Source organism: Rattus norvegicus, chromosome 18, assembly GCF_036323735.1.
Source record: "Rattus norvegicus strain BN/NHsdMcwi chromosome 18, GRCr8, whole genome shotgun sequence".
NCBI lineage: Eukaryota > Metazoa > Chordata > Mammalia > Rodentia > Muridae > Rattus > Rattus norvegicus.
Genome location: NC_086036.1, coordinates 6,570,387 through 6,591,341, shown reverse-complemented (window position 1 = coordinate 6,591,341; position 20,955 = coordinate 6,570,387). Strand labels below are relative to the sequence as shown.

General features: G+C 46.2%; 1 protein-coding gene across 1 annotated transcript in view; it reads left to right on the top strand.

The window, feature by feature from the left end:
- Nucleotides 1-315: 315 nt before the first annotated feature.
- The window catches only part of Kctd1 (potassium channel tetramerization domain containing 1), a 194,080-nt gene continuing 173,440 nt past the window's right edge, over nucleotides 316-20,955 (top strand). Inside the window, exon 1 of the mRNA XM_039096741.2 lies at nucleotides 316-481. Within this exon, the coding sequence (XP_038952669.1) occupies nucleotides 473-481 (9 nt within the window). The 5' untranslated portion in view covers nucleotides 316-472. The remainder of the gene's footprint in view (nucleotides 482-20,955) is intronic.

The window sequence follows — 20,955 nt, the reverse complement described above, 5'->3', positions numbered from 1 at the left end:
CCATTTGTAGAAATCGCCCGCGGACACGTTACATCAAAACTAATCACAACGATTAAAATCAGCTTTTCTGTGCAAGGGAAGAGTAAAAAGCAAGTTGGAGGCTGGAATGAGACTGTTTTTCCAACAAAAAAAAATCTGGGAAAAATTCGTATATGTATATTTCTCTATACGCCTATGCAGGGCTTTATTTTTTGAAGATCAACTGTGAGCACTGTGATCGGTTAATTTGATTTAAGTTTTATTTTGGAGATTTGGACTAGAGGTAGAGGCGCGAGCTAATTGTATCCTGATCCTTGCCTTGAGGGGTTTCAAAGCCCTGGAGCAACTCTCCTCTGTATTTTGTTCTGTCTACCTTAGCCAAGCTATTGCATTTCTCTCTGGTGTGGCGAGGCGAGCAGATCGCTGGGAGAGAAATCGGAAAAGGGGGGAGAGGAAAAGGAAAAGGGGACTTGGAGAGAGACTTTGTGCTTCAATGTTTCAGGTAAGATCTGACGGTTTGGGTTTGTTATTATTTGCTAAGGAGGGTATGGCTGGGACTTTGGGCGCAACTCGCTTTTACGCATGTGCCAGGCATGGGGCGAGAGCGCGGCACACTCGCACACACGCAGCCGGGCGCGGACGGCGGCCGGGGATCCGCTCGCACCGGCTGCGGCTGCGGCTCCTCGGTTTTCTTCCTGGCAGAAGGAGCCGAGCGGCGCAAGCAGAGGCGGCGAGAACCCGGGCCGGAGCTTCGCGGGGTCGGAAGGCGGCGCGCGGACCGTGCTGGGGGTCCCCGCGGCCGGGTGCTGCGTCTCGGAGCTCATCGCCGCGGCTCTCGGACCCCGGAGTCCGGTCCCTGCTCCCGCCAGCCGCGCGCGTCCATTCTTCCCGGAGCGCCGCGGGGCTCGGCGCCGATCGCGTGGGGGTGGGGACCGTCGCCCTGCTCACAGCCAGCCTTGGCGGCGCCCCCCGGGACACCCGCTCAAAGACGCCATTGTGGCTGCTGAGCGGATCGGGCCCCCGGGCGCTTTATTTATTTATTTATTTATTTATTTTTCCCTTCCCCTTTCTCCCCGGCTGAGCCCTTTTGTGAGCGAAGGCTAGTGCCCAGAGCCGGCCCGCATGCCACCCGGGCTGATCCAGATTCGTCGCCTCCTCCTACTCAGGCGCCTTTAAAGCCTTTTCTCATCCCCTCCCATTTCCCCTCCCCCCCTCCTTGGGTGCAAATGTTTCATTTATTTTTAAAAAGCGCCGGTTCCTTTTCCTCCCCACCTCCTCCCTGATAGAGACCTAGGCACACGGTCCGGATTAGACGTCTTGGGAGGCGGGCGCGGGCTGGGGACGCTGGGGTGGGGTGGGGGTGGGGGGAAGGCTGTGGCCGCCACAGCCGCAGGTAACGGCGGCTTTTCGGCGATCGCCCCTTCTCCACCGAGCCTGCAGCTCCGAGTCTGGATCCCGCTTCCTTCCCTCCTCCTCTTCTGGAGTCCACGGTTCCCTTAAAGGGACAGAGTTTCGCGGCCGCCACCGGTGTGCGCGGCGCGGTCGGAACCCGCGCTCCAGGGCGCAGAGGTGGGAGGAAGGGAAGCAGTTTGGCTCCTTTCTGACCTCTTTCCTCCCCATCCCCCAGCCTGCCTCCCCTCCAGATGGAAATATGGAGTGCGCTTCCTCTCCTGCCCCCAAGAGGGACCTGGCTGGAAAATAAAAGAGTCCTCACCTCCTGGAAAAAAGAATGGGGCGGGTGACGCGTTGTGGTGAACTGCTTCCAAAGTGAGGTGGAGTGCCTGAACGCCGAAGTGGGGAGGGTGAGGTTGTGGAGCGGGGACCCCTTACCTGGACGCGGGCCGGCTCGGGCTCCTGGCACGCAGCAACTTCCTAGCGATCCCGGGCTGATCGGGATCGCCTTTGTGCCCTCCAGCACTTAAGCTGTCGTGGAAATAATTTTTCAGTGTTAATACCTTTTAACCGAAACTGCTTCGCGGGCCGGCTGGGCCGGAGCGGACAAAGTTAGCAAAGTTATGATAGGGCGATCTGCTTTGTACTTGGAGAATCGCACGAGGGAACTGTCCAAGACTTTAGGCTCTGGCTTCCTGGCTAAGAGGGACACCTCAGAAAGCAGAAGTAATTTGGTACAAATATTATACAAATACTAGCGTTTAGAGCATAGGACTGGCTGCTTTCAAGCAAATGTTTGCGGTCCTCACAGCCCCCCCGCCCCGTGTGTGTGTGTGTGTGTGTGTGTGTGTGTGTGTCTCCTTGGTGGCACCCGGGAAGACAACAGTTTGGTTGCACTCAGGGAGACACAATAGTTTAACATACTCATTCTTTAAGAAACGGTTGCCTTCTGTTTTCAATCAACTAAGCTGGCAGCTAGAGATACAAGTTTATTTGAGAATACCCTCTGGGTACCAAGCATGCTTGGATTGTTTTAGCAAATTAAAAATGAGCAAAAGGCTTTTACCTTCTCAGCAGTAGACTCCTTAAGAGACCTCCTGTTTCGTGTGTTATGTGTATGTGTTCGGGGGAAACATTTTCTGTGTATCTCAAGTGTTTTTAATGTGGAAAAGAGAAAAATAAAGGATTTTTAAAGGCTAAGGCTGATGCCACGGAATGATTCATTAAATCTTGGGTCCACATCCAGGAATCCACCTGCCCGTGTGGGAGGCTGTAAGAGCTCATAGCCAGTCGACTTGGCGAATTTTAAACAGCAACGAGTATAGTTGTCTCCAGGATAATGGGCAAGATTCCGATTTATTTCTCGTGCTTAGCTTTCGGTGGCATTTGGCTTAGGAGAAGGAGTTGGTTGTTTAGGAGTCTGTGCCCTTAGCAGTCCTGCTGATGCAGATTGAAAAGAGATGCTGGCGATTGCAAGGATGGCAGTAGGCTAAGTGTCTACTAATGCGGTGACAAAGGTGACCCCGGAACTTTAAAACTTCACATCACAGAGAAAACTTCATGGGCTGGGGCTTGTGTGTATAAGGACAATGTAACTGACTAGGGACAAGTGCCATGAGCTTGAAAGAAATCTCTAGATTGGTATGAATGATAGTGGGGGCGAGGGGGATCTCCCACCGCACCATGCAAAATGACTGCAGTGGTTTTTGCTCTATTAATTATGCCCGAAGCACAATATAAAGTCCGGGAACATACACTAGAGGTCTCTCTTCTAGCTGTGCAATTACTACGTTTGTGATTCCTGGCTAGAGCTTGGATACTCAGCAAAGGCCGTGTTCATAGGTGCTTTGATCATACTGGCTGCTCTTCATATCCTGATGTAAGGCATTTATTCTGGGGAGACCATTCAGTAATTACTGCCCATTTCGTGGTCCTGATGTAAGGCATTTATTCTGGGGAGACCATTCAGTAATTACTGCCCATTTCGTGCTACCCAAGCATTCAGAAAGTAACTACAGTAAGAGATTTCTGGTAACTGGTGAAAATGTACTGGTCAGTTTGCACTGAAATGTGTATCTTGGGCTTTTCTGCATCAAATTGTTTATTTTTTTTTAAGTGCAAACACAGAAGTGAAGGTTGTGTTTATCTGAGAGTGTTCTGAAATTAAACTTCCACTTGGTTCTGCGTTTGGCACATAGCGCTTGCTTGGACGAATGATTTCTGGTCTTGCCTTTTCTAAACTCTGGGTGGTGATTATACCGTCCCGAAACGTGGGTTTTTGCTCAGATCTCCTGTTGGCATCAAATGTGGCGTCACTCAAAACAGGGCCTTTAAAAGGCTGCTTCTTAAACTGCATTTTTGAACTTTATTCAACTATAATTTATCATTTTCCAATAAACAAAGCATTTATTCGTCCTCAAGAAAAAACATCTTGGGAATGAAAACTTTTGGATGTGAGTGCGTGTACTTGTCCGGAGAGCTTACTTATCTCAGGCTTGAGAAACAGTTTGATGTCCCAGGATACAGTTACAGCTCCCCGACTTCTCATTCATAAAAATATACCAGAGGCAACTAATGTTTTGCTTTTGGGGGAGTTTAGTTTGAGAGCTCTGCAAAGAGTGAGATGAGACTATCTTGTCAGAGTCACTTTTTGAGGTCTGTTCTTGTTAAGCACATCCATTCATCTGACCAGTGTGTATTTGTTCTGGCTGTCCAGGAAATTCGTTAGATGCTGGAGCCACGCTGGTGAGGAAAGGCATCCAGAGCTGTGATTGCCCGGAGCTTATGATTATAGAGACAGATGGATTGAATCATAGAAAACTGATAAAGATGAGTGCTTTCATAGAAAAGGGAAATTTTAGTAGTGTGAACCAAGAGGGTCAAAATGACCAAGACTGGATCAGACTTCCAGAGAAAGCTCTAGAACCTGAGATCTAAATGTTAGAGGGGCAGCCGGACTGCAGTGGTTTCAACCCTCAGAGTAACATTAAAGGGTAGGTGGGTGGGAAGGCTGGGGAGGAGGATAGCAGAGCACGGTGTGCACAATTCTGGAAGCATGTGGGTAAATGATTACACAGAGTAATGGTGGGGGGTGATGTAACCCTTGCATTGGCCATTACAGTGGGTAGGCGGGAGCACATCAGAGGGAGCCAGTGGCAGGAGAGCCAGTGATGGAAGGATGTGAGATCCACTTAGAAGGAAAACGTCTAGCGAAAGCTTGGTTACGGGTCACGGAGAGGAGAGCAGAGTGTCAAGGACTGGGGATTGCTGTGCTTTGGTTGAAGTTTTAAGAGGTAGAGCCTTGCTTAAGGAAGTCAGTGAGGATGGGATTTGAGCTTCGGATCTTGGCCCTGCTTCCTGTCCACTTTCTACTACATGTTCAACCAAGGTGTACGGCTGTGGGAAGTACACGGGTACACCCCTGGCACCGTAAAGACATGGCTACCATGCATTTCCCTCAGATATGGACTGTACCCCTCAAACTGTAAGCCCCAACAAACCTTTACTCCCTGGCTTAGTTAGAATTTCATTGCTGTGGAAAGACACTGTGACCAAAGAAACTCTTATAAAGGACAACATTTAATTGGGGCTGGCTTACAGGTTCAGAGGTTCCGTCCATTATCTTCAAGATGGCAGCATGGCAACATCCAGGCAGATATGGGCCTGGAGGAGTGAGAGTTTCAACTCTTGTTCTGCAGGCAGCTAGGACAAGACTGGCTTCCAGGCAGCTTGGAGGAGGATCTTAAAGCCCACACCCACAATGACACTCTACTCCAACAAGGCTGCACCTACTCCAAAAAGGCCACACCTCCCAATAGTGCCACACCCTGGGCCAAGCATATCCAAGCCATTCATACTCCCTTAAGTTGCTTCTTGCTGTGTATTTGATCACAGCAAGAAAAGTAATGAACACAGGGCATGTTAATCAAATAGATTTGGTATTTGGAAGGCAGGGTTTGGTATTTTTCTTCCTCTCCAGTGACCAGAAGGAGTGGTAATGAGAAGCCTCACTCACGTCCAGTGTATCTAAATGGCATCTGGTCTGGTCATTCTTCAATTGCTCCATTTGTTCCACAGTCCTGTGCAGTGCCTGTATCCGTCAGGGCCTCCTCTGTCTGCCCTTCACATCCTGTCCTCCAAGCCCCTTTTTCTTTGTGAACCGTCCTGTGAGGTTTGTTTAACTAGCTCCTGATAAGCTGGAAGTCACCACTGAGAGAGGCTTTGGAACAAAATCAGGCGGGTGTCTTATAACACACGCGAATTGTGTCAAAAGTATCATAAAATCAGTGGTGTGGCCACTGGCAAGTTGCCAGTGCTTCTATAAATAACTTTTCACCCATGCGCCTGTAAGTTGAATTCAATCCACTGGGTCATTTAAAATGGTTTGAAAGGAGAAGAGGGACTGATTGGGAAGGGGTGAGTGGGCAGGTGTCGGGGGCACACGGAGAGGAAATGGTGTGAATAAGCACATTTTGTACATGTGTGAAATCTGTTATTGTGCAAATAAACGTATGCTAATAACAATGTTTAAAATATAAAGGTATTAAATTACTAGAAAAATCAGTTCTTCAGTGTCTGGAGAGATGGCCCCATGGTTTAGACTGCTTACTGCTTTTGCAGAGGTCCTGGGTTTGGTCTCCAACAGTTACATGGTGGCTCAAAATGGTGTGTAACATCTGGCTTCATTGAGTTCCTGCAGTTCATATAAACTGTAGTGGGCAAAACACAGATACATATAAGTTAAAAAATGAATGGATATTTAAAAAAATTAACTCTTCAACTGTGCCTTTTAAAGTCATTTGCATGCAAATAAGATAAGCATTCCATTCCAAAAGGCAGAAAGCAAGTTGTAAGGAAATAAGCAGACCTTGGATTATCCCGACGTAGATACATTTTTATGTATTTGACCTTGGCATACACGTGTCTTAGTGTTCTATTGCTATAAAGAGACACCATGACCAAAGAAACTCTTATAAAGGACTACATTTAATTGGGGTGGCTCACAGTTTCAGAGATTCAGTCCATTATCAGCACAGCAGCCTGCAGGCAGAAATGGGGCTGGAGAGGTGGCTGAGAGTTTACATCCAGACCCAGGGGATCAGGAAGAGAGAGACAATGGACCTGGCTTGGGCTTCTGAAACCCCAAACCCCATCTCCAGTGACACACTTCCCCCAACAAGGCCACATCTCATCTGTCTCAAGTAGTGCCACTCCCTAATGCCCAAGCCTGTGGGGACCATTCTTAGCACCACCATAGTGGCATTTATGTTTCCGTGTCAAAACACCCCACCGAAGCAAAAAGGATAGGGAAGGTTCCTTTGGGCTCATGGTTTCAACTTGTGACAAGAAAGCCATGGTGGAGACCCCTAATTCAGGGCTACAGGCCCCTGTGGGGCTGTTTAAGTGGTAGGGAAGCTAACCAGAAAGTACAGAAATCTGGACTGGGCCAGAGCACAACTTACAAAGGTCACAGTGACCCACTTCAACTTCCTAGGCGATTCACAGCCCCCACCGAATACCTCTACCCACCAGAAAACTGCCATCCAAACCTTGAGCCAGTTGGGGAACATCATGAACTTAAACCATAATGATCCCCAAGACATCTGGACTTCTCGCTACTGCTCCTTAGCTAGCCTGGTCTCCATGTGGCCTCTCTTGTAAGTGAACTTCTGATATCTTGTTCCTTCTTTTAATTTGGTCTTATTTCTCAAAAACTTATTCCTTGATGTCTAGATTCACAAAAAAATGTAGAACAGCGAGGAAGTCCTTTTGTCTAGCGTGTAATTCACCACCAAGCAGCACTAACTACGGACAGTTGATTAATTTCTAAATAATCTGGAATTGGGCATTTAGTGGTTTTGCTTTCAACATTGAAATTTATTAGAAAGGGAATTTCCATTAAGGAGGCCTGCCATAAATCTTTTATAATAGTATTTTTTCTTCTCTGGTTGTACTTCTTCCAGAAAATTCCAGGCTGGGGATCCTTCCAGAAAAATTAAGGCTTCGGTTATTTCCAGGAAACAATGTGAATGCCCTTCACATTCTCTTCTTGAGAGTTTGATACACAAATGGAGCCCTAAGGCATTATTTTCTGGTGGTTCTCATGTAGGCAGCCAATGTGCAGTAGGCTTTGACTAGATAAATACCCACCCTTTCCGCCACATCACCTGGACTTCCGTGTCCCTCCTACCTGCCTTGTGCGGTTGCTGAGAGAAGACGCAGTATCAGTACCTCAGGGCACCCACTGTCGGAGGTACCCCTTCTGGCTGCACAAACCCTCAGTGTACTTGAGTTGCATTGCGTCCTGTCTGTGCATGATAGTGCCCAGACACGGAACGTCAGGACTGAGAGCGGCAAATCCAGCTGGACTCTTCAAATATCACTAGCTACAAAGACTAGATGCCTTGTTAAGTCGGGGTGGGGCAGGGATTCTAACCCAGGAGGCCAACTATCAGAGGTGTCGGTAGAAAGCACTAGGGAGAAACTCAGGGTCACCATTAACGTGTTGGTATTGAATTAAAGAAAAGAAATTATGAAGCTTCCCCTTGGAGTAATTAACCAAGAGCCAGCGTGGATTTGAATTCTCTCTCTCCCTTGGTCTTCAGTCATTCCCTTCTGACTGCTATATGAGTCTGGGTCTGTGCCTGCATGAATTCTGCATTGTCTTGTCTGTCCCTGTGTCTATCTGCCTCTGCCCTCCCCTACCTTGTGTGTGAGTGTGTGTGAGTGTGTCCTTGCATGTCTGTATCTGTCCCTATCAAAGGACTTTGCTCTATATTAGACAGAAAGGGTCATATGAAGAAGGAATGGGATACCTGACAGAAATCTTTAACAGAGTTTCACAAGTCACTGGCTTTAACTGACCCCATGGAGAAACAAATACGCTCAAACACTATCCAAATGCTGTTTCCAGCACTTGTTCGTTTTATAAGGATGCTTTCAGCCTATTTTCTGTTTTCAGCATTCATTACTGTAACTTTACACACACGGGCACACGCGAGCACAGGCATATGCACCTTTGGGTCATGGTCATGGAAGATTATATAACTTAAGATGGGTAGCTGTGCATTAGCTTAGGTTATGAAAGTTGGTTATATAGGAAATCCAAGGCAAGTAAGGCAGGTTAAATAAACAGGCTTAGGATGCACTAGGACAACTGTCTTAAGTGACTTTAAAGCATATAATAACTTTGGCTCTGGGGTCCAGCAAAGTCCCAGTCCCTGTGAATGTAACAGGTATTTTTATAATACCAGCCCAACTTTAGCATTGATCTCACCATTGTTCCAAGACATTCCTAGCTCACTATTTAATCAGGTCAATCTGAGTAAATATTTTTTTTTTGAGATGGTGGGTTTCTCTGCTTAGCATTAAAGTTGTGAAGACCCTTCTGCCTTTGCTGTAACACCTCGTTCTGAACGTTTTTCACAGGGACACTGCTATGTGTCCTTCACTGCCACCAGATCCCAGCCACTCTCTTCCCAGGCTTCCCTCTCACTACTACCCCAACCGTAGGAGAAAAAGGAAAGACTAAAAATGGTTCGAGGGATGGAGATATTGCTCAACGATTATAGGTACTTTACGTACAAGTGTGAGGACCTGAGTTTGGGCTCTCAGACCCCGCATAAAAGGTCTGGTGTGGTGGTACCCAACCGTGACTCTAGCAGTGGGGATCTAATGCAGTGAGGCAGATGCTGGGAGCTCACTGACCATCCAATCTGGCTAAAACAGAAAGCTTCGATTCAGTGGGAGATCTTGTCTCAAAGACTAAGGTGGGGAACATTTGAGGTGGATACCGGATAACACCCTCTGGCCCTTACACAAGTCTGAGCACGTGCACACGCCAGTGTATGCAGCCCTTACATACACACAACAAAGTGGTGTGACATTATTGCCGCCAGAACGTCCCCACTGTAGAACCCCTGCTAAGCAAAGTGTATTTCTATCATTCTCTTGCCACGTCAATCAAAAATGTCGATTTGTTTTCTACTCAGAGCTGACAGTGACTCAGTTAGTCCCTGCTGCTGAGACAGCCTGATGCTAGGAAAACTCTTTCTGAAGTGAAAAGAATGTTAACCGGACAGGTTTCAAAGGCTCTCGGGAGGCAGGGATGCCTTTCCTTCATGAATCCTTCCCAGGCATCTGCTGTCATTCGTTCTTAATATTGGCGAAGTAAATTCACTTTGCTGAAAATCTGTAGCTAACGGAATAGAAGATGTATGCAAAAGTCAAGTCCAAAAGTCGGCGTGTGAAAGAAATAAAAGACTAGGTTGACCCAGGATATTGACCATCTCCCTCAAACATGCCCTCTCTGAGATGCCATGTTCACACCTGCTCCTGTCAGTTTCTTACTACAATGCCTTGATGGACTCCATTTGTCTAAACCTTGGTGTTCAGAACTATAAAGGGGGTGGCAGTAACTTTCCGTCCTGTGGCTGAGGTAGCAGTATGGGACGATTCTAAACAAGCAACAGCTTGAGGATTATTCTGAGAGTGGGGTGCATATGCCCAGCACATATTGGCCCTCAGAAGCTAGAATATTGTATTATTAAGAGTAGAGGCTGTGTTTATTTTCCTTGCTTCTTTAGTTCTTTCAGTTAGGTTGGCTTTTGTCTTAAATATTTATTTTCATTGTGTATTTATGTGTACTATTGTGTGTGCATGCTCACAGAGGCCAGAAGAAGGTTTCAGACTTCCTGGAGCTAGAGTTGCAGGCAGTTGTAAGTTGTCTAACTGTGGGTGAGGGGAACCAAGCTCTGGTCCTCTGGAAGAGCAGCAAGCGCTCCTAACTTCCCAGTCTTTTGTTTTTTCTTTCAGCGTTTTATTTATATTTTTGTGTATGTGTGAGCGCCTGTATGCATGTGTGTGCCCTGTGTGAGTATCCGGTGCTCTGAGGCCAAAAGAGCCTGTCAAATCCCCTGTCAAATCCCCTAGAACTGAGATCACAGGTGGTTTACAAGCCGTCCTTTTGGTACTGGAACCAAATCCAGATCTTCAGCAAGGAGAGCAAATGCTCCTTAAATGCCTTGCTGTCCCTTCAGGCCGTGAGTTTTTGTTTGTTTTGTTTTGTTTTTCCTCTTCTTTTTGAGTCAAAGTCTCATATAGTCCCAGGCTGGCCTCCAACTTGCTACTAGTCAACATTGGCCTTAAACTCCTGATCATTCTGCTTCTGCCTCCCAAGTTCTGGGATTACCGATGCTCCCTGCCCTACTCAGTTCTTTATGGCATACAGAATTAGTGTTCAAAAGTAACTTTTGAATACATGAACATAGATTAAAACACTAGGTGCTGACTTTGCCTTCCCATAAGCCCCCCTGGCCTGATTGTTATAGGCTTTTTCTAACTAATTAGGTCAATCATTTGAGACAAGCAAACTTTGTTGATCTGGGAACTTTGCTTCTAAGATAGTCCTCTTTCACTTTTCCTTTTGTTTTGTTTTGAAGATGGGGTCTCATGTAGCTGGTCTGGAGCTTGATATGTAGCTAATGATAACCCTGAACTTGTCTCATCCTCCTCTCTCACCTCCTGGGTGCTGGGATTACAGGTGTGCCACTACAACTAGTTTTAGCAGTGATGGGAGACTGAACCCAGGGTTTTACGTATGCTAGACTACATTCCTCGTCCCCATTTACTTCTTGATTGTGCACAAGAAATTCCTCCTGGGTACAAATGTTGTAGGGTTTCAAAATACTGCAGACATACAGAGCTGGTCTTTGAAGACTGGCAAGTAAGACACCCTCTTCAGACCCCACCCTGGGAATCAGAAGATTCTTACTCTGCGGAGCAGTTCCGGAGCTGGTGCGATGCCCATTCCATCCAGCAGATGGCAGTGATGCACACTCCTGGTCTCTGCAAGCCTCTGGTCTTTTACTTTCTGGCATTGTCCCACTTTCAGAGAAAGCTGGGTTGAGCCAACTTTTAAAACCTGCCTTGGCTCCTTCTTGGAAACTACTTGCAGCTCAGAGGGACAACTGGAACCATCAACACCTCCAAGGAGCCCATTTTCTCTTAGGCGGTGGTCCAGGGAGGAGAGAGTTTATACTTTGCTAGCACCCACTGATTGTGATTTCCCAGAGAAGGGAATTATGTAAGTGTGTGTGGTGTGTGTGTGTGTGTGTGTGTGTGTGTGTGTGTGTGTGTGTTCTTGAGTGCCTAGTTAAACCAACAAAGAAAAGTGCTTTCGTTCCCTAACATCAGCCATATTATCACATGCTCAGTTGAAAGGACTTGAAGCCAATTAGTCATCAGAAATCTGGAATTTAGTAAAGGTGATCACTCAGTTTGAAGTATTCATGTGCCGCCACGCAGGGAAGAGTGCTACGGTGCTGTTTGTAGTCACCGACAACTTGCTTCTCTAGTTGCTTGGAACTCCGAGTCTTCTGTTAAGCCTGTGATGGTAAATCTAGCTCCATCGATTCCTTCCTCAGAATTAAGATACTAATTCATCCCAGTCACTCTGTAAAATGGGTGAGATTTTTATGCTTTGACCTATGAAAAGCACAAGAAGGTACCCCAGGGCGGCGGGGTTGTGGCTCAGTGGTAGAGTGCCTGTCTTTCATGCAGGAACTTAGAAATTCAATCCCTCGATCATCATAAATGAGGAAAGGTGGCCCAGCCCTGGAATCACAGCATTCAGGAAGTGGAGGCAGGAGGATTAGAACTTCGAGGTCATCCATCCTTGGGTACATAGGGAGTTCAAGCCAGCCTGAGATGCAAGAGACTCTATGGGACTCTAGGGGGGTAAGGGAGAGAGAACATTTCAAAAGAAGTATAAGCACATTGGCTGTAATTCATTCTCAGACCCAGGAAAACCAATGAGTAATAAACCATAAAGCACTAAGCTGTGGGTCCCGTGATAGCTGGGGCCTTGATTTAGATACAAGGGGAATCAACACTGACAGTGTAGGGGGATTATGTTCTAGATGTGTGTGATAACATTTTAATGGGGGCAGGGGTCTTTAGACATTCACAGCCTTTCAGCCAGTTTTAGAAACATGGAGTGTTATCAAGGGCTCTACATGGTCTGCTCTCATTAGTGGATCTTTCTTCTCCTGAGGCTTGCCATTCATTTCTCAAGGAGGCAGAAATGGCCGGATGACTTGCTAAATCCTTCTTTCTTTCCTTGCTATGTAGTCAAAAATGATTGAGCTTCTGATCCTCCTGCCTCCACCTTCCAAGTCTGGGGACGGCAGGCACATGCCAGCATAAGTTTCTTCCCAGCATTCATGAGGGACAACTAGTAAAACAGCGTTTTTGCAAAGGCAACACAAGGTGAATGGAAGTCACATGGCTGTTTGCACTAACTTAGCCCTTCCTTGAGCCGTGGTTTGGGCTTGGGACAAGGGACACAGGCCTTGGGACTTGGAGGCAGGAGGATCTGAGCTCAAGGCCAGCCTGTACCTCTCAAAAATAAACAGGCTGACAAACCAAATGCCCTTTGAAGTCTGAGAGGCAAAGCTGGTGTTGGGGGCTGAACTTTCATGGGTTTGAACTCTGCGGCCTGTGGTATCATCAAATAAAGTGGCTACACACATCAATCTCTAAAGGAAAGCCAGAGTTTCAGGATTGAATCTTCCTTTTTTGGTGGCTCAAATATTTCAGAGATCTGAAGAATAGACACGATGAATCATCCCGAGGTTGCATAAGTCACACTGGCTATACAAGAAGCAGGTGGTTTTCTGAAGGAAAACCAGATCTTGATCTAACTTTTACCCAGTTCACCTATCACTGCAGAGCAGGAAGAACCGTGAGTTCATGACCAGTGGAATCATGGGTACATTGCCAGTTGTGTCTGTTGGTAGGAGATGAGTCAGAGCTGAGAAGGTGAGATGGAATGGGAGTTCTCCAGACCCGTACCTTAAGCAATCAGGGCTATTTCCAGTCATTTCCCCCTTGCAATTAAACCTCTGTGTCTATGAAAATCATTCACAGTGCTGTCCTTTTGCTTCTGATGCATCCTCGTGCTCAAATGCATCAGAAACTATGGATCCTGAAGCATAGAGCACACACCAACCTCAACCAATTCATCCTGCGTAATTATCCAAGAGCCTTCCGTGGTCATTCCTTCTACTTAAAAAAAAAGTGTAAGCCAAACTATATCTCTGAAGTCAGTTCACTCAGTAAAGGTACCCATCAGCAAGGCTCACAACCTGAGTTCAATTCCCAGGACCCACTTGGCAGATAGAGAGAGCAATCAAAGTTGCCCTCTGACCTTCGGATACTGCACACACTCTCACTCGCCCACACGCACACCTTAAGTACATAAGTAAATCAAATGTAATACAATTTCAACGCACTTCAGACTTCAGACACAGATTCAGATTTTCGCTTTGAAAATGTGCTCCTACGTTCTTTTTTTCTTCTTTACTTTCTTTGTACAATTGCAATATTCATGTACTTCAGTTATTTTTGACAGCTCTTCTGCAAACTACAGATGCTGGGGAAGAACATTTCTAAATTACCCCACTACGGAGTAATTTTGTTTTTTAACATGTGAAAAAAGAAAAAAGATTTCTTCTGCTAAGTCTCCGTGTTGCCTCACTCTCCTTATGGAGATGGGCACAATACTTCTAAGCTAGTTGATGGATAAAGCTCTTCGTATGTAATTGTTTTTAACCTCAGATTATGAGTTTGTACAGCCACAAATGGGATTTGTGTGTGGTTGTTCCAGAGCAGATAATGGAGTTTACGAATATCCTGTCTCCCAGGACAGGGGTGTAGCTCAGTTGCCAGAGTCCTAGCCTACTATGCGGGAAGCCCTGGGTCCCAGCTCTAAAAAGTCATAAACTGGGACCCTGCAGTAGATGCCCTTTTGACCCCAGTGCTTTGGTGCTCGAAACAGGGTTTCAGGGTCATCCTTGGCTACATGTGAGCTCAAGATTAGTTAGCATGAGATAGCAAGCCAGGAATTTGCCACAGACTCACGATTTCCTTGTTTCACCTCAGCAATTATAAAACCGGACCTCAGAGTCAGCTCGATTTAGCCAACCCCTTAGCAAAGTCTTTGCTGTGTGAGTGTGAATCCTCACCCTGTAACTGGGTGGCTCTCAGACCCCAGTATGCACCAGGGTAGCCTAAGGAGCCCCTTAAAAGCTGGGTCCTGGCTCCACTCCCAGTTTCTGAGTAGGTAAGAGGGAGGACTGAGGACCTACATTTCAAACAGGCTCTGGTGAGCCCTGACCTCTAGGGCTGAGGAAATGGCTCAGTGGTGAAGAGTCCTGGCTGTTCTTGCAGAGGGTGGGTAAGATTCTCAGACCTGCATGTAGGCTTACAGCCATGTGTAATTCCAGTCCCAGGGTGCCGACACCTTTTTCTGACCTCTACAGCATATCATCTTTATGGGGCATACACACACTCAGGCACAATAGGCATACACATAAAATGAATTTTAAAAGAGAGCATCTATCCTCAGGGACAGTAAACCCTAGAGATGTTCCAGGAAGGAAATAAGACAGGATCTGCCAGCCAGACACTTTTGGGAAACACACCATACATTGTCTCCTTTGAAGTATTTTTAATGCGTTTTAAAGTTTCGGGAAGGTGTGTAATACGCCGAAGCAATGTTCTAACTTGGTGTTTTTCAAACGCATTGGACTGTAGAGTTCTTTATTGTCTTGCTACCCATTAACTCAGAATCATTATTTCTGGAACACACCAGTTAAGGCTGACTCAGGTCACAATGCCCCTGAGAACTAGTCTCTCTGACTTCCGCTTCAGGTGGCCCCCCACAGCCAGTGAAGCCAGTGGGGTATGTCTGTCACCTTGTCACTGCTGTCCATCAGCTGTCTGCCACTCCAGCACTCATCTTTAGACCAGAGTATACGGTTTGCTCACGTGTTCCCACCAAGCGACTTTTTTACCTCAGGGCTACCTGTAATCCCTTCTCCAGTCCCTCTTGTCCCTCCCCTGCTTTTGTTCCCGTTCCTTTCTGCTGCTCCCCGCTCACTCAGTCAGGTCTTCAGCAGCTCCTCTCATTCCTCCACTTCCTGGACCTCTGTGTCCTTCTTGGCTTTCCAAGGCTCACTTTTCATCCCAGGGGGCAAGAATGGTGACTGTAGCTTGTCACATAATTCTTCTAATTGGTGCCATTAAAAAAAAATCACCTGATCCTGGCTGACAAAATGGGTCTGTGAGTAAAGGAACTTACCACCTCGCCTAAGAGCCTGAGTTCAGTCCTGGGGACCTGCTGGTAAAAGGAAGGGATCAACTCCACAGGTTGTCCTCGGACACGTACGGGTGTGCTGTGGCACGTGCACCTCACCCCTCACAATAAGTGAGTGAATAAATAATGATAGGTAGCTAGATGGTAGATAATAGATAGGTGGTAGATAGACAGACAGATAGAGAGATAGACGATAGATAGATGATAGACAGACAGATAGATGATAGTAGATAGATAAATAGATAGATAGATGATAGATAGATAGACAGCTAGATGATAGTAGATAGATAGATAATAGATAGATGATAGAAGACAGACAGATAGACGATAGATGACAGATGATAGATAAATGATAGTAGATAAATAGATAGATGATAGACAGATAGATAGATGATAGTAGATAGATAGACAGATAGGCATAGATAGATGATAGACAGACAGACAGATAGATAGATGATAGACAGACAGATAGATGATAATAGATAGACAGATAGATGATAGTAGATAGATAGATGATAGACAGATGATAGATAGATGATAGTAGATAGATAGATAGATGATAGATAGACAGACAGATAGATGATAGACAGACAGATGATAATAGATAGATGATAGTAGATAGATGGATGGATGGATGTAGGTTTAAACATGTTTTAAAATTATCTGTTTGTTTAGGTACGGTGTGCATGTATTACTTTTTGTTTGGTTAGTTTGGTTTTTTATTTTTGTTTTTATTTTGTTTTTTGTTTTGCTGTGCTGGGCATTACTCTACATCTTACCAAATAGTGAGGAACCAAGCAGGAGTGATCCAGGGTCTCATTTTCATTCTTGGGGTGACAGGTTAAGAGGTTAATCAAGGGCTGGGGAAGGAGAAGTGCAGGCATGAGAACCGGAATTTGATTTTCAGCACATACATGAAAACTTAACTGTGGTGGGACACATGCTGCCCCTGTGCTGGGGAGATGAGACAGGACATCCAGAACTCCTGGACAACAAGTCTAGCCAAATGGAAGAACTTCAGGCCATGACAGGTGACGTCTCAAAAGCAAGGTAGACCATGACTAAGGAAGACAGCCAAGGACGTCCACTGGCTCACACACTTAGGCACAGATGTTAGTGTACACATACATGCACCCTTATGAATGTGTATGCAGGCACACATGCAGAGAGATGAACTGCGTATAATTAACTGGTATGGAACAATTAAAGCATGAGACTGGGTGAATTCTTTGTGAAGAGGTGGCACTCAAGCCAGGGTCTGGATGGCGTCACTGTCACTGGGCATAGCTGGTCCTTAGGTACTGCTGTGTGCTTGGCAGGTCCCTCTCACTGTCCTACCTCATTCTTCATGGGAAGGTTCTGAAATCAAGATTGCCTTCCTCTCTGCAGTGGTCTTTGACCCTGGCTTACACCCACAGAACAATCCATACGCCAGTGTGCTTCAACTCAACCCTCAAATGTTTCATCTTTAAGCTTGAGGGGGCTATAGTTGGAGATCCAGTCTTTGGGCATCTATGTAAGGGGAAGTCGAGTCTTGGAGGCCTAGAGTCTTTAGATCAGGTAGTAACCTTTCAAGATACATCAGAGATCTGTCTTCTCTGCTTTTGCATCAAGAGATGGTGTTAGTTACCTTGGACAGTGCTGTAACAAAATGCCTGACAAATGCAACTTACGGTAAGAAATGTCAGCACAAGAAGACACAGCTTGTTAGTGCAGCAGGGTAGCAGTGGGAGGGGCTTGGCGTGGGCAGGCTGGCATGTGAGGTCATGCTTCATTTGCTCTCAGGAAGCTCAGAGCGCCTGATGCCACCGCTGGCTGGCTCTCTTTCCCCTTTTTACTTATACTGAGACCTCAGCCCACAGGTGGGTCTTTCCACCTCAGGTAAGCCCCTCTGGAAACACCAGCAGAGACAGCCAGACCCAGGTCCCCAGTCAGTAAAGATTACCTGCCACGGAGACAGCAAGCTGGTGACTGTCTGTATACCAGGGAAAGACCCAGCCCTCAACTCAAATTGGCCAGCACCTCGATCTTGAACTTCCTGGCCTCCAGAACCATGAGAAATAACTTTGTTGTTTAAAACCAATCTGTCTGAAAGTATTTTATAATAGAACCCAGACTGAATAAAACATATGCTTTAAAAAACAGACATGAGCACACATGCACAAACTCCCACACATGCACACATGCACACATGTACACACACATGCATGTGCACACACACACACACACCACACACACACACACACACACACACACACACACACACACACAGACATACACTTCAGGCTTCCCTCCCCCTAGCTCTTCTTTCCTGCAGACTGTACTTTTCAGATCAACTCCTTTCCTCTGGGGTTCTGGTACAGGAACAGGATCAGGAGCATGTTCCAAAGGGCTTTCGCTTCTCCAACCTCTGTGGCCCTCCAGAATTTCATGCTCTTCGATTGGCCTTGAAGACCAATTTTTGTCTCTGCTTGTCACAGACTCTCAGACTATTTTCTGATGTGCAGTCTTTTTCTTTAACTGAATGTATTTTCTCTAAGTGATTGTAAAAACGGGGAACTATCACTGAGTTTCACATTACTCCACATCTGTACCATTGCTTCCAGCTGAAGCAGAAAGGCAAGCTTGGAACAAAAATGGGAAAGATGTTTCCTCCTACACTCTGATGTTCATTCTTTCTGTGTCTCTCTGTCTCTGTCTTTGTCTCTCTCTGTGTGTGTCTCTGTGTGTGTGTGTGCATGTCTGTGCACGAGTGCATGTGTGTGTCTGTGTGTGTATGTGAGTGCATGTGTACATGTGTGTGAGTGTGCATGTCTGTGAACATGTGTGTGAGAGTGTGTGCGTGTGCGTGTGTGTGTGTCTGTGTATATGTGTGCATGTGTGAAACCTCGGGGTTTACATATAAAATTGGAATCCCAACCATTCTTTATTCTGTGGAACAGTGTCACAGGATGTGCCTGTTTATTTATAGAATGAATCTCATCCGTCCCCCAGTCAGCCTGTGACAGCTGAATTCCGGGCACTCTGTGACAGTGACAACAGGTAGAGACAAGATGATAAGACATTGACTTCTGTTGCCATGGGTAACTTACAACTCCTGTGCCGCTCATCGTGAAGTCCTGACTCTGTTCCTAGCATTCCCACAGGGAAACACCCTTCTGGCATCATCCATGGTGAATCAAAGGCAAGGCCTTTTGATTTGTATACAGCAAAAGAAGTTGCTAGGGCAGGAAGGGAAAAAAAGAGAACACCCAGAGAACACTGGTGATATATGCTCAGACAACTGAATCAATGTCAGTCCTACCATTGTGAGATACTTTCATATCTGCATACACACTCATGTACACATATGCACATGTACATGAGTGATTGTCATGTCTGCACACACACTCATGTACACATATGCACATGTACATGAGTGATTGTCATGTCTGCACACACACTCATGTACACATATGCACATGTATATGAGTGATTATCATGTCTGCAAACACACTCATGTACACATATGCACATGTATATGAATGATTGTCATATCTGCATGCACACTCATGTACACATGCACATGTACATGAGTGATTGTCATGTCTGCATACACACTCATGTACACATATGCATATGTATATGAGTGATTGTCATATCTACACACACACTCATGTACACAGACGCACATGTATATGAGTGATTGTCATGTCTGCACACACACTCACGTACACATATGCACATGTATATGAGTGATTGTCATGTCTGCACACACACGTACACATATGCACATGTATATGAGTGATTGTCATATCTGCACACACACTCATGTACACAGACGCACATGTACATGAGTGATTGTCATGTCTGCACACACACTCACATACACATATGCACATGTATATGAGTGATTGTCATATCTGCACACACACTCATGTACACAGACGCACATGTATATGAGTGAATGTCATATCTACACACACACTCATGTACACAGACGCACATGTATATGAGTGATTGTCATGTCTGCACACACACTCACATACACATATGCACATGTATATGAGTGATTGTCATGTCTGCACACACACTCACGTACACATATGCACATGTATATGAGTGATTGTCATATCTGCACACACACTCATGTACACAGACGCACATGTATATGAGTGATTGTCATATCTGCACACACACTCATGGTGTTTTATCCATCTCACTATGTATTCCAGGCTGGCCTCAAAGTTATGGTAATCCTCCTACCTCTGCCTTCCAAGTGTTATGATCACAGGCATTCACCATTAGCCTGGCCTTCCATTCTGCTTCTAAATGGAACCTACTGGTCTGGTTTTATTTTACTTTATTTATTTGTTTATTTATCGACTCACATTCCATAGCTGAGGATGGTCTTGAACTTCTGATTCTCTTGGTTAAGATTACAAGTGTGATCTACCACTTCGTGTGGTGCTGTGGCTCTAACTCAGGGCATCATATGTATTAAGCAGGCACTTTGCCAACTGAGCTACACCAACATCCCAGGCATTGAAGGAGCACAGGACAGAGCCTTATTGATCATATCACTAGTGGACACTTCCCATTAGAGTTGCGGGGAAAGCTGGTAAGAAGCCAGTGCATTCTGTGCCTAAATGGGGCACTGGGCAGAAGAATGACCCTCAAAATGATGAGGACCTGAAGAGTCCAGTGGCTAGACATGGTGTGCAAGAAGGAAGGCACCGTGTACCCTGGGGAGATGGGTTCTCATAACTTGAGGGACATCACTGTGACAGAGACCAGCAGGGAAATTTTTCAGAAAGCAAAGTGAGCTCTGGCTGCCTGAGATACCAAATGCCAGCCCTCCAGAGAAAGGGTCTGTCGTGGGAGGAGCTCTCAAAGCTGTGACTAAGCTAAAAAGGGCAGAGGAGCTTCTGCGGCAGAGCTTGGGTGTATTTTAGAAAATGCAAACTGTACCAGTCGGGTATTACATATGCTGCAGGTTATGAACAACTGATTGGCCAGCATTTCAACTGGCATGGCTGGGGTGTGAGAATGGTGCCTGTCTTCCAGGCTTGGGATCTTGGGGAAAGGGAACAAAGGACAAGAGCAGGTGACAACCCCGCAAAGTGGCGGTGGCTCAGCAAAGTTCAAGGCTTATTGGAGGGAGCGGACACCGCTGAGGGCTCAGGGAGCCATACAGTGGGGCAGTGAAGCAGACCGGAGATAAATGTGACGCTGACACAGAAAGGCAAGGGATGTGAGCTGGATGCTGTTGGCTTCTCCCTGGGATCTAGAGCTCTCCCCACCCATTTCCGGAACTCACAGCTCTTGCCTTCTCTGATGGCTTCCCTGAGCCCCCTCTGAAAATGTCTTCCCTTCGATCTGTCTGTCTGTCCCAGGGAGAATCATGTCCCTTGCCTTGGGTAAGAACTATTGTCCTCTGTCTATCT